The following is an 11,956-nucleotide window of genomic DNA, read 5'->3' on the forward strand; positions in this document are numbered from 1 at the left end:
CGCCCAGCGTCCCCCCCCCACGCGGCCCCGAGGACGCGGGTTCGCGTCCCGCCCCGGGCGGGACACGGCGGAGGCGTGGGGGTGTGGAGGGGTGACTATTCTGTGTCCCCCCACAGAGTACCCGCGAAACAACCCCCCAGAGCATCCCCCTGAACTGCCCCTCAAAATATCCCTATAGTGTCCCCCATGGCATCCCCGAACCCCCCAAAGCATCATCTTTTAACATCTCCCCACAGCTTCCCCCCCAAAATCTCCTCCTATAGCATCACCCCAAAGCACCTCCCCACCCCCTATAACATTTCCCTTAATGACCCCCAAAAATGTCCCTCAAAGCATCTCCCTATAGCATCCCCCCACCAATCCCTCCTTATAGCATCTCCCTATAGCCTCCTCCCAAAAAGTCCCCCCAAAACACCTCCCCACAGCATCCCCCATAACGTTCCCCCCCCCCAAAGTGTCCCGTTTCCCCCCAAAAGCATCTCCATCCCGCTGGGGCAGGATGCTTGGAGGCCTTGACCCCTTTTTTGGGGCCGGGGAGCCTCTTCGGGGTGGCTCACTGGGGTGATGAGTCTGGCAGGTCTCAGAAAGGGGGGTGGGAAGCGATTCCGGGCATCCTGCCCCGCATCCCTGCTGCCCTATTCAGTGATGCCTGGGGAACCGGCGCTAATTGGCGCCGGAGCTGGAACGAAGCCTGGATGCGACTGCAGCTTCGTTTTAAAGCTTGGGAAGAGAAAAAAAGGGAGGGGGGATCTCCACTGGGGGGGGGTTATCCAGCTTTGCAAAATATTCCCCCCCCCAAAAAAAACCACCTCAACTTAATGGGATGCTCAGAGCCCTAAATCCCATGCGATTGCCCGCAGAGAGGATGGCAAACCTTAGCCAGCCTTGATGGGGTGATGCCCCCGACCTCGAGCATCTCCTCGGGACTGGGAAAACATGGAAATGGGGGGTTGTAATGGGGGGAAAATTGCAAATCTGAGTGTTTTTTCCCAAAATAAATGTCAGCTTGAGGCCGCTGGGGAGGCGAAAGCCACCAGGACACAGGGCTCTATTGAGAAAGGAAAGAACAAAAAAAAAAAAGGGAAAAAAAAAAAAAAATTAGCCGGGCAGAGCTCCAAGCTGGGAGCGCCGAGGGACGTGCCCGGAGTGGGGAAGCGGAGAGATTCGGGGGGCCAGCCTGCCCGAAATGTGGGGAGCGCCGGCCGCCCCGCGGGGCCACCCTGCTCCCCCCTGCTTGCTGCCGGTGACCTGGCTCCTGGCGCTGCATGCAGGTAGGGGTTTTTCCCATTTTTCCATGGTTTTTTCCCATTTTTCCATGGTTTTGGGGGGTATCTGGATGGAGGATGTGGTGGGGGAGTGAGGAGGGTGGTGGTACCCCATGAAGGGGGGGGTTGGGAGGGGTTGCTGTGCCGTCGAGCATCCCCTCTGCTTGGGGGAGGAAAAAATGGGGGGGAAATTGGGAATAAAAACTGGGAAAAACACTTTTCCAGAGCCAAGTGGGTCCTGCTGGGGGGGTGGATCCGGCACCGCGCCCCCGCCCTGAGCTTCTCCCCAGCTTTTCGTCTTCCCCCAAAACCCCTTTTTTGTTCATTTTTCAGCATCCTCAAATATATTTTCTTACCCATCCTTCAGCTTTCCCAAAAAGCCCATTTTTCACCCCATTTCTAGGTTTGCTCCCATTTGCCCCATCCCCCTACAACCCTTGTTGCCTCCATCATTTATTCCCTAAATACCCACATTTGGGTGTTCAACGAACCCCAAACTGCCCCATCCCAGGTCCCCCAGTGCGGGAAAATCACCTGCAGTGATTTTTTTTACCATTCTACCAAAGTTTGGACCCAAAACCAGCCCTGGGGAGGCCCTGTTTCCTTCCAGATGAGCTGAGGATAAAAAGTAAAGCCAGTCAGGTTTGCCTGCCAACGGCTTTGATTTGCACCCTAAAAAAGCACCAGGGCTGCAGCCAAGGCACCCCAAAACCACTGCTGTCCTTTTTCGAAAGAAAAGGGGATTTATTCCGTGAAATAGTGGGAAAATGAGAATTTGGGGTGGCTTTTTTTCAGCACAAGCCAGCCAGAAAGGGTGGGAGATCTCCATCCCTAAGCCAGGGATGCTGTAGGAGATGGGGATATTGCCTGATTTAATAATTAACTCCCGAATTTATTAGCCGGGGCCAAGAAAAAATCAGCAATTGGGTTTAAAAAAGGGAAGAAACAGTTAAAGAGCAGCATTTGGGGGATGCTTGGGGTGCAAGGAAGCATTAAAATCCACATCCCTATCCCATGCCTGGGTTTTTCCTATGGGGCTCCCTGAAATTTTTTGGGTGGGGGCATGTTTTCAGGGCCGAGCTCTGCACTGCCGGGGAGGACGGACGGACGGATGCTGCATACCAATAGGTCCCATGACTTTTCGGGCTTGTTTAAAGCCTTTCTTGCGCCTGCTTCACTCTCCCCAGCTGGTTTTCCCACTCTCCCCCCCTCTTCAATATGGGGTTTGTTCGCCGTCGGATGATGGCATCCAGATGGGGGTTCACGGATGGGACCCCTGGGCTGGCGGGGGGGGGGAGGGATGAGCTACAGTGTTGCAGGCAGAGAGGCTGTTTTGGGGAGTTCCCCCCCTCCAAATCAGTTTTTTCCACTTTTTCCCTGCCCTTTTTTGGCTTAAAACCAGCAATGAGGAGCAATGCACATGCACCGACCCCCCGTGATGCAGTTTTGCATTGAGGGGGGGTGGTGTTGGCTGGACCAGAGCACCCAACGGGGCTGGGAGGTAGGATACAAAAATCTTCCCCCGTGCAATTTCTGGGGTGATGCACGCATCTTTGCAAAGCATTGCATTGACCCAGGCACGGGAGGGCTCCCACTCGCATGCAATTGGGGGAGCGGATGCATGCATCTTTGCAAAGGGTTGCATCAACCCGGCTGCAGCAGTGCTTCCACCATTGATGCAATTTCGGGGAGCTATGTATGCATTTTTGCAAAGGGTTGCATCGACCCACTTGCAGGAGTGCTCTCACCCTCCATGCACTTTTTGGGGGTGATGCATGTGTTTTTGCAAAGCATTGCATTGATCCAGGCATGGGAGACCTCTCCTCCCCCCCCCCTGCAATTTTGGGGGGTGATATATGCATTTTTGCAAAAGGTTGCATTGACCTGGGTGCAGGAGAGCACCCACCTCCCATGCACATTTTGGGGGGCAATGCATGCATTTTTGCAGAGTATTGCATCAACCCAGCAACAGGAGGACTCCCACCCCCAATGCATTTTTGGGGATGATGCATGCATTTTTGCAGAGCGTTGGTTGCAGCAACCTGGCTGCAGGAGCACTCCCACCCTGATGCAGTTTTTGGAGCAATGCATGCATTTTTGCAGAGCGTTGGTTGCAGCAACCTGGCTGCAGGAGCACTCCCACCCTGATGCAGTTTTTGGAGCAATGCATGCATTTTTGCAAAGCATTGCATCAACCTGGGAGCAGAAGTGCTCCCATCCCCCTGCAGTTTTGGGGGCAATGAATGCATTTTTGCAAAGCGTTGCATTGACCTGAGTGCAGGAGGGCTCCCACCCGCCCATGCACTTTTCAGGGTAATGCATGCATCTTTGCAATGGGTTATGCAAACAGCCTGCTTGCACCGTGCTTGGGCATCCCGGTGCTGGTGATGCATTTTGGGGGTGCTCAGCACAGCTCCGGGAGGGGGTTCTCCCTTTTTCTCCGGCCTCGGAGAACCAGGCAGCCTGCCCAGACTCGGTGCCCAACTGTGTCTCCCCACCCCAAGGTCTCCTGGCAGGGGTGAACATCACCAGCCCCACGCCGCTGGTCCGCGGCACGGCGGGCAAAGCGGCGCTGCTGTCGGTGCGCTACGCCAGCGCCAGCGCCGACAAGCCGGTGATCAAGTGGCAGCTGAAGCGTGACAAACCCGTCACCGTCGTCCAGTCCATCGGCACCGAGATCATCGGCAACCTACGGCCCGATTACCGTGACCGCATCAGGGTGCTAGAGAACGGCTCGTTGCTTATCAGCCCCTTGCAGTTGGCCGATGAAGGCGCTTACGAGGTGGAGGTGTCCATCACTGATGACACCTTCACTGGCGAGAAGACCATCAACCTCACCGTGGACAGTAAGAGCAAGAAGGACATCCAGTGGAGACTGTGTTCTCCATGGGATGTCTTCCCCCACCACTTTCTGGGAGGGCTTTCTCCAACTGGGAGGTGATTTGGGGGGTTCAACCACCCCATGCAGCCAAGCTACATCCCCAGTGGGGTTTTGATGTCCCCCTTCCCGTCCCCTGGGCCCATCAATCCCCCAAGACACAGCGTCACCATGATTCCCTTGCTTGCCCGCAGTCCCCGTCTCGAAGCCACAAGTGCTGGTGGCCTCCTCGACGGTGCTGGAGCTCAGCGAGTTCTTCACCCTCAACTGCTCACATGAGAATGGCACCAAACCCACCTACACCTGGCTGAAGGACGGGCGGCCGCTGAGCAATGACTCCCGCCTGCTCCTCTCCCCCGACCAGAAGATCCTCACCATCACCCGCGTCCTCATGGCTGATGATGACGTCTACAGCTGCCTGGTGGAGAACCCCATCAGCCACGGTCGCAGTGTCCCCGTGAAGCTCACCGTCTACCGTAAGCCACCTGTTCCCCCTCCCACACCCCCAGGGCTGGCCATCCATTGCAGATGCTCCCAGCTAAAATTTTGGAGGGGGGTTGTCCCCCCTCATTCCTCTCTTCCAGGCCGGAGTTCCCTCTACATCATCCTCTCCACGGGCGGCATCTTCCTCCTTGTCACCCTGGTGACTGTTTGCGCCTGCTGGAAACCCTCCAAGAAGTACGGCTGGGGGTAACGTGGGAGCCATAGGGGGATCCTCTTATCCTCTCCTGTCTTGTCCCATCCCGTCCCATCCCTTCTCATCTCTTCCCATCCTATCTTGTCCTGTCCCATCACATCCCACCTCATCCCATCCCATCCTGTCTTGACCTATCCTATCCCATCCCATCTCATCTTGTCCCATCCCATCTCATCTTGTTCTGTGTCATCTCGTCTTGTCTCGTCTCGTCTCATCTCATCTCACCCCATCCCATCCCATCCCATCCTGCTTTGATCCATGCCTCCTGTCCATCCCATCCCATCCCATCCCATCCCATCTCATCTCATTGCATCCCATCCCATCCCATCCCATCCATCTTGTCCCATCTTGTCCCATCCTGTTCCATCCCATCCCACTCCATCCCACCTCTCCCTCACCACAACACTGGGCCCTTCCCCGGCTGAGCCGCAGGCAGTCCCCCCACTGCCCCCACCTCAGTGCCGGTGCTGCCCCATCCACCATCCCTTCCCCAGGGAGAAACGGCAAGCGGAGACGCAACCAGCCTCCGAATACGCCGAGCAGGACGAGGAACGCCTGAAGCACGAGGGTGAGTGCCGGCCCCGGCGCGGCGGCGGCGGCGGGTTGGGGAACGCCAACGCCGCCGGTGCGGTAAGCAACACCTTGCCTCCACGCAGCCGAGGGCATCCCGCGAAGCGGCGAGCATGAGCGCAAAAACCCGGTGGCCTTGTACATCCTCAAGGACAAGGTGAGCGGCTGGTAGCGTGCCGGTAGCGCGCGGGCTTTGCACGGTGGCAGCAGGTCTCGCACGCTTCGCACGCTCGTCTACCCTTGGCTTTTGGCAGGACTCGCCGGAGGCAGAGGAGGATTCGCCCCCCGAACCCCGCAGCGTGGTCGAACCGGGTTACACCAGCTCACCGGTACCAGCAGCTGGTCGCTCGCCAGGACCGGTGGGGCGTTCGACTCGTCGTTACCATCGCTCGCCGGCTCGCTCGCCCGCCTCGACGCGGACGCACAGGTCACCGCCGGGTTCGCCGGCACGTTCCCGCGGCGCCCCGCGGCTGCTGCGGACTGCCGGCGTCCACGTCATCCGGGAGCAGGAGGAGGCCAACGCCGTGGAGATCAGCGCCTGAGCGAGGGGGACACGTGCGCGCTTCGGTGGCGGCGAGCGAGTGGGGACACCAGCGCGGCCCCGCTCCCGCCACCGGACATCGTTCAGCTCGGCGTAAAGTCACTAATTTGCTATTGATCCCACCCGGAGCTCCCCTCTTCCGTCCCCCGTCTTCCTGGGGCGTCGCTTTAATGGCTTTCTCGCCGGGACGAGCGTGCAGGGAGCGTGCGGAAGGCATGCGGGCGTGCTGGGAGAGAGCGTGCATGCAGAGTGCAGCGAGAGGGCATGCGCGGCGCACGCAGAGAGAGCAATCACAGAGTGTTCAAGAGGGCATGCACACAGCGTGCAGGGAAAGCATGCACGGAGCATGCAAGAGGCCACAGATGGAGCGTGCAGAGCGAGCGCGCGTGCACTGTGCGGGGAGAGTGTGCACGGAGCACCCAGATAGAGCATGCACAGAGGATGCAGAGAGAGCGAACAGAGAGCGTGCGCGCCGAGCGTGCAAGAGGGCATGTGCACAACGTGCAGAGAGAGTGTATGCAGTGGGTGCAGGGATGTCATGGACCGAGCGTGCGGAGAGACCGTGCATGAAGTGTGTGGAGAGAGCATGCACGGAGTGTGCAGACAGATCATGCACCAAGCATGCAAAAGAATGGGCCCAGGGCATGTGGACAGAGTGTGCCTGCAACATGCAGAGAGAACATGCACAGAGGGTGCAAGAGGGCATGCACAAGGGTGTGCAGAGAGAGCATGCATACAATGTGCAAAGAGAGCATGCACAGAGCGTGCAAGAGAGCGTGTGGAGGACATGGAGAGAACATGCACGGAGCCTGCAGCTAAGACTGCATGGATTGCGTGGAGAGCGTGCACATGGAGAATGTGGAGAGAGCGTGCATGGACTGTGCAGAGGGCGTGCATGGAACGTGCAGGTAAGACTCTGCATGGCATTCGTGAGAGAGCATTGGGAGTGCTCTGAGCATGCATGGAGTGTGCAGAGAGCATGAGTGTGCAAAGAGAGTCTGTGCAGAGCGTGCACAGAGCGTGTGGAGAGAGCGTGTGGTGAGAGCGTGCATGGAGTGTGAGAAAAGAGCATACATGAAGCTTGCAAGAGGGCATGCACGGAGCGTGCAAAGCGAGCATCCACACAGCATTTGCACAGGGCACGCATGGAGCACGCAGCGAGAGCAAGCATGGAGCACGCAGCGAGGGTGCAAAGAGCACGAGGAGAGAGTGTGCATGCAGTGCTTGCTGAGGGCATGCATGGAGCACGTGAAAAGAGCGTGCACGAAGCATGTGGCTAAGACTGTGCACGGAGCGTGCACGAGCGCGCGGGGAGCACGCACGCAGCACGCCGAGTGAGGACACACGCATTCGGTGTGTGCAAGAGCGCCGTGCCCACCCGCCGCAGCACACAGGCCCATGCACGCAGGAGCCCGGCGCTGCAGAGAGCGGGGGGGTGCGCTAGCATGCGAGCTCGCCCAAGCGCGCACACATGCAGGCAGCCTAAATGGGGGGCTCCCTCCTCCCCGCCCAGATCCCTGGCTGCACCGTCCCCTAAACGTGGGCTCGAACCCCTGGCCCGAGCACTGCCCCACTGCCGCGCCTGGATTTTCTGTGAAAATCCCCCGGTTTTGGGGCACCACCATCACCTCTCCCCCAGGCCTTCCCGGGAAATAGGTTTAGGATGAAAACCAGAGAGCGGCCAGCCAAGCAAGCCGGGCCCCAGGGCACCTGGGGTGGGTGCCGGGGCACCCCGAGGTGCTTGGGGTGCGCTACTAACCAATAAACTAAACATACTACCCGGCTAGCGGCGGCACCCTTGGGTGTCTTTGTGGGACAGGGTGCCCGCCTGGGGTGGGGGGGACGCATGAGAGGTGGGCGACAGCTGAGACCAGATGAGCTCAACGCACCTGGCTGGCGCTCAAATTTAAGCTTGCAGAGCCTGGGAGGCCCTGGACCGTTCACTCTGATCCCTACTGACGGCGCCCCCAGCCGAGAGCTCGTTTCTTCTTCATTCGTCTTCCTCTGAACGTGGGGGGGGGGGGGGGGGAATTTCTTTGGATTAATTAAATCCGTTAACTGCTGGCGTCCCCATCCCCACTGCCTCTGGGTGCTGCCAGTGCCACCGCGCCCGGTCGCTAACACTGCCACGGCTTGCCCGATCCGTTTGTGTCCACGCAACCCCCTCCCGCCTCCAGCACTTCCCGGCCCCCATGTCCGGCTATTGTCCCCTGCTATCCGGAGCCGAATCCGGTCCCTGTGCTGTCGGGGAGGGACCAGGATTTAGGGAGGAAGAGGGAAGGCTGGCCAGGGCTGGCATGGCGGGCGGCTGGGCGATGGCGCTGGGCTTGGGGCTCTGCCTCACCGCGCTGCGCCAGGGAGGTGAGTGCAGCCCCGGGGGGGGGCAAATTACCCTTAACTTTGCCCCTCCGTCCCCCCACCCCGGGGCTGAGACTGTGCCCGCTTGGTGCACCCACTAGCCTCTATGTCACCCCACAGGCTGCCACCCCCCCGGCGCAGCCACGGCACCCCAAATCACAGCTGGTAAGGACATTCAGTGGGGACAATGCGGGTGGGGGGGCTCCTAAAAAACCCTGCGCCCCCCCCCCCCACCCACAGTGTCCCCACCGCAGTGCTGCGGGACAATTTCCGCCTGCAGCCGGGTGATTTGGTGGCCACAGCGGGGCAAGTGTTGGAGCTGGATTGCGTCCCCCCCTTGGGGCACCCCGAACCCCGCGTGACCTGGAAGAAGGACGGGGTGACCTTGGACTTGGCGGGTGACAGGTATGTGGTCACCAACGGGAAGTTGCGGGTGGCACCGGCGCGACGGAGCGACTCCGGGCTCTACATCTGCGTGGCGGCCAACACGGCAGGCGAGAGGGAGAGCCGGGGTGCCCACGTCTCCGTCCTAGGTAAGCCAAGGGTCTCCCATGGGTGGTGGACATGTCACACCCAGCCTTGGTGCCATGTCCTCGCTGTCCCCCACGCAGAGAAGCCAACCATCGTGCGGCGCCCAAGCGACGCTGTAGCGGTGGCCGGCAGCACTGTGGAGCTGGGCTGCGGCGCCCAAGGTGACCCGGCGCCGCGGGTGCAGTGGCACAAGGAACGTGGGGACCTGCCCTGGGGCAGGTAGGTGGTGGCAGGGTGGAGGTGTCCCATCCCCGGGGCCCAGGGTGGGGATGGGGCTGATGGAGAGCTGGTGACCTGCAGGCATGAGGTGGACCGGGAGCACACGTTGCGCCTCTACGCCGTGACGCTTGCTGACGCCGGCACCTACGTGTGTACAGCGCAGAGCCAGCTGGGCACTGCCGCCGCCACTGCCCGCCTCCGCGTGGAAGGTCAGTGGTGGGACCTCCATGGGCTCCACCATCACGGACACCCAGGGCCATCTGGGGGTCCGTGCAAGGGGATCCGTCTAACAGGGTCCATCTAACGGGGTTCATCCAAGGAGGCCATCCAAGGGGAGTCCATCCATGGGGGTCCATGCAGGAAGGTCTATCCAAGAGGGTCCATCAAAAAAAGGTCCATCCTACTGAGTCATCTAAGGGGGTCCATTTCAAGGAGGGTCCATCAAAGGGGGTACTTCTGAATGGGGTCCATCTCAGGAGGTCCATCTAAAAGCATCCATTCAACAGGATCCATCCAAGCATGTCCATGTAAGGGGATCCATCTAAGGGGATGCATCCAGGTGGGGATCCATCCAAGGGGCTCCATTCAAGAGAGTCCATCTAAAGGGCATCCATCCAAGCAGGTTCCTCCAAGAAGATCCATTTAAGGGGGACTGTCCAAGGTGGGGGTCCATTAAAGGGGGATTGAACAAGAGGTATTCATCCAAAGGGTCCGTCTAGGGATACATCAATAGGGGTCTATCATGGGGTCCATCAAAGGGGATCCATCCAAGAAGTGTCCATCCAAGAGGTGTCCATCCAAGATAGATCCATCAAAAGGTGTCTGGCCAAGGAGGTCCATCCAAGTGGGTCCATCCAAGGGGTCCATTTGAGTGGGTCCATCCAGGGAGACATCAGGGTCTCCAGGCATGGGTATCTGAGGTGGGTGCCCTGGCAGGTGCCAGGGGACCTTGCTCCTGCCTGGCCCTGCCGTTAGCCTCCCTCTGCCCCATAGACCAGCTGTCGATGGACCGGCAGGAGGCTGCACCATGGGACCTGCTGGCCGTGCGGCTGCACCTGGACAATGGCACCATGCTGCCCACCGCCGCTGTCCGGCTCCACTGGCAGGTTGTTGTGATGCCGGGATCTCCCCACCAGAGGACAGGACGCGGGGATGAGGCTGGAGCCACATCCCCTGTGTCCCACCATGACTCGTAATCCTTCCTATCCCCTTCAGATGCTTATGCCAGCACCGGTGCCAGTGGGCTACATGGTGCTGTACCGCTGCTTGCTCCCTGCCAGCACCTCCTGGGTCCAACATGACGCAGGCAGGGAGCTCAGCGCCATCATCCCTGCACTCCGCAGGGGCTACAAGTACGAGTTCAAGGTCCGACCCTATGCTGGAGGGACCCAGGGCTTGGACAGCAACAGCAGGCACCTCTGGATACCCGAGGAAGGTGTGTTAGGTGTCCCCAGGGTTCCCCGGGTGGAGGGGTTGGCTGGTGGTTCCAGGGGGTCTCAGCACTTCTGTCTCGGCAGTGCCAAGCGCGGCGCCCCAGCACGTCACCGTGGGCCAGGCTGAGACAGGGAATGGCACCGTGGTCGTGAGCTGGGAGCCACCTCCTCCTGAGGCCCACAATGGCATCATCCGGGGCTACAAGGTTTGGGGTGATGGGGCAGGGGGGCAGGGCTGGTGGACTTCTGGCCAAGGAGGGTCCATCCAAGGGATCTGTCTAAGGGGAATATATCCAAGAAGGGAGCCTATCAAAGGTGGGGACCTATCCAAGTTGGCCATCCAAGGAGTGCCTGTCCAAGGGGGGATCCATCCAAGGGGTCCATCCAAGAGGGATCTTGACAAGGGGGTTCATCCAAAGGGGCCAACCAATGTGGAGATCCATCCCAGAGCATTCATCCTAGTGGATTCATCCAAGGGGACCCATCCGGGGGGGTCCAACTTAGGGACATTCATCCAAGGGGGTCCATGCAAAGGGGTCCATCCAAGGGGGATCCATCAGTGGAGGACCATCAAAGAGATTCATCTAAGGTGCCCCATCCTCTTGGTGCCTGCCAGGTCTGGTCAATGGGCGAGGGCTGGCAGCACACCACCAATAGGACAGTGGACGAAGGCACCCGACACCTGGAAACCCTCCTCCCAAGCCCTGGGGCCAAATTCTGTGTCCAGGTGGCGGCTTTCAATGGTGCAGGGCTGGGGGTTCCCAGCAATGTCACCTGCAGCGTCCTGGGTAGGAGACAGGGACCAAGGTGGGGTGGAGGTAGGGGTCAGGGTGGTGGCACAGGGGTGACACTGGTGGGACCCTTGCAGGGCTGACGGCAGGGAGCACCGGGGTGGAATGGGTGCTGCGGCAGCCCGCCGTCATTGCAGCTGCTGGCTCACTGCTCTGGTTGGCCTGGCTCGCCCTCCTCCTCCTCCTCTGCCAGCGCCTCAAAAGCCAGGACACCACACCTCACCGCAGGTGAGCAGCCGTGGGGTGGGGGACACGGGGACATCCCTGGCACGGTGGGGATGGGGCACCCTGATGGCACCCCTTGCCCTGCAGGCTGGTGGCTGGTGACTCGCCATGGCTCGGAGGCCCCTGGAAACCTGGCTGTGCCCCTGGAAACCTCAGCAGCAGCAGCAGCCTCAGCAACCGGCTCCTGGACAGTGACGGCAGGGACCCCCATCCCTCCAGTGAGCCCCAGGGGTGGGACCCCACCCGGTGCCATGGGACCCCCATCCATCCCAATGAGACCCCCACATGATGCCATGGGTCTCCCATCCGGTCCCCTGGGACCTCCACCCAGTTCCATGGGACCCCTCACCCATTGTCACGGGACCCCCACCCAGCGCCTGGGACCCTCACAGGGTGCTATGGGGCCAGCAAAGCATGCCCGATACCCCCATCCTATCGTGGGGACCCC

The 11,956-nt window shown here is 60.1% G+C and overlaps 2 protein-coding genes across 2 annotated transcripts in view; both read left to right on the forward strand.

The window, feature by feature from the left end:
• Positions 1-1,156: 1,156 nt before the first annotated feature.
• On the forward strand, positions 1,157-5,952 carry HEPACAM (hepatic and glial cell adhesion molecule). Its single transcript, XM_010581340.1, has 7 exons — positions 1,157-1,271; positions 3,770-4,111; positions 4,338-4,619; positions 4,728-4,821; positions 5,335-5,408; positions 5,497-5,567; positions 5,665-5,952. Exons 1-7 carry the CDS (start codon positions 1,187-1,189, stop codon positions 5,950-5,952), a joined length of 1,236 nt encoding a protein of 411 aa, XP_010579642.1. The 5' UTR covers positions 1,157-1,186.
• A 2,296-nt stretch (positions 5,953-8,248) lies between these two features.
• ROBO4 (roundabout, axon guidance receptor, homolog 4 (Drosophila)) overlaps positions 8,249-11,956 on the forward strand; it is a 7,044-nt gene continuing 3,336 nt past the window's right edge. Inside the window, exons 1-10 of the mRNA XM_010581471.1 lie at positions 8,249-8,312; positions 8,564-8,842; positions 8,921-9,059; positions 9,141-9,268; positions 10,053-10,165; positions 10,275-10,494; positions 10,577-10,698; positions 11,109-11,280; positions 11,361-11,511; positions 11,596-11,739. Coding sequence (XP_010579773.1) covers positions 8,249-8,312; positions 8,564-8,842; positions 8,921-9,059; positions 9,141-9,268; positions 10,053-10,165; positions 10,275-10,494; positions 10,577-10,698; positions 11,109-11,280; positions 11,361-11,511; positions 11,596-11,739 — 1,532 coding nt within the window. The remainder of the gene's footprint in view (positions 8,313-8,563; positions 8,843-8,920; positions 9,060-9,140; positions 9,269-10,052; positions 10,166-10,274; positions 10,495-10,576; positions 10,699-11,108; positions 11,281-11,360; positions 11,512-11,595; positions 11,740-11,956) is intronic.

This window comes from Haliaeetus leucocephalus, unplaced genomic scaffold, assembly GCF_000737465.1.
Source record: "Haliaeetus leucocephalus isolate CR32 unplaced genomic scaffold, Haliaeetus_leucocephalus-4.0 Scaffold773, whole genome shotgun sequence".
Taxonomy (NCBI): Eukaryota; Metazoa; Chordata; class Aves; order Accipitriformes; family Accipitridae; genus Haliaeetus; species Haliaeetus leucocephalus.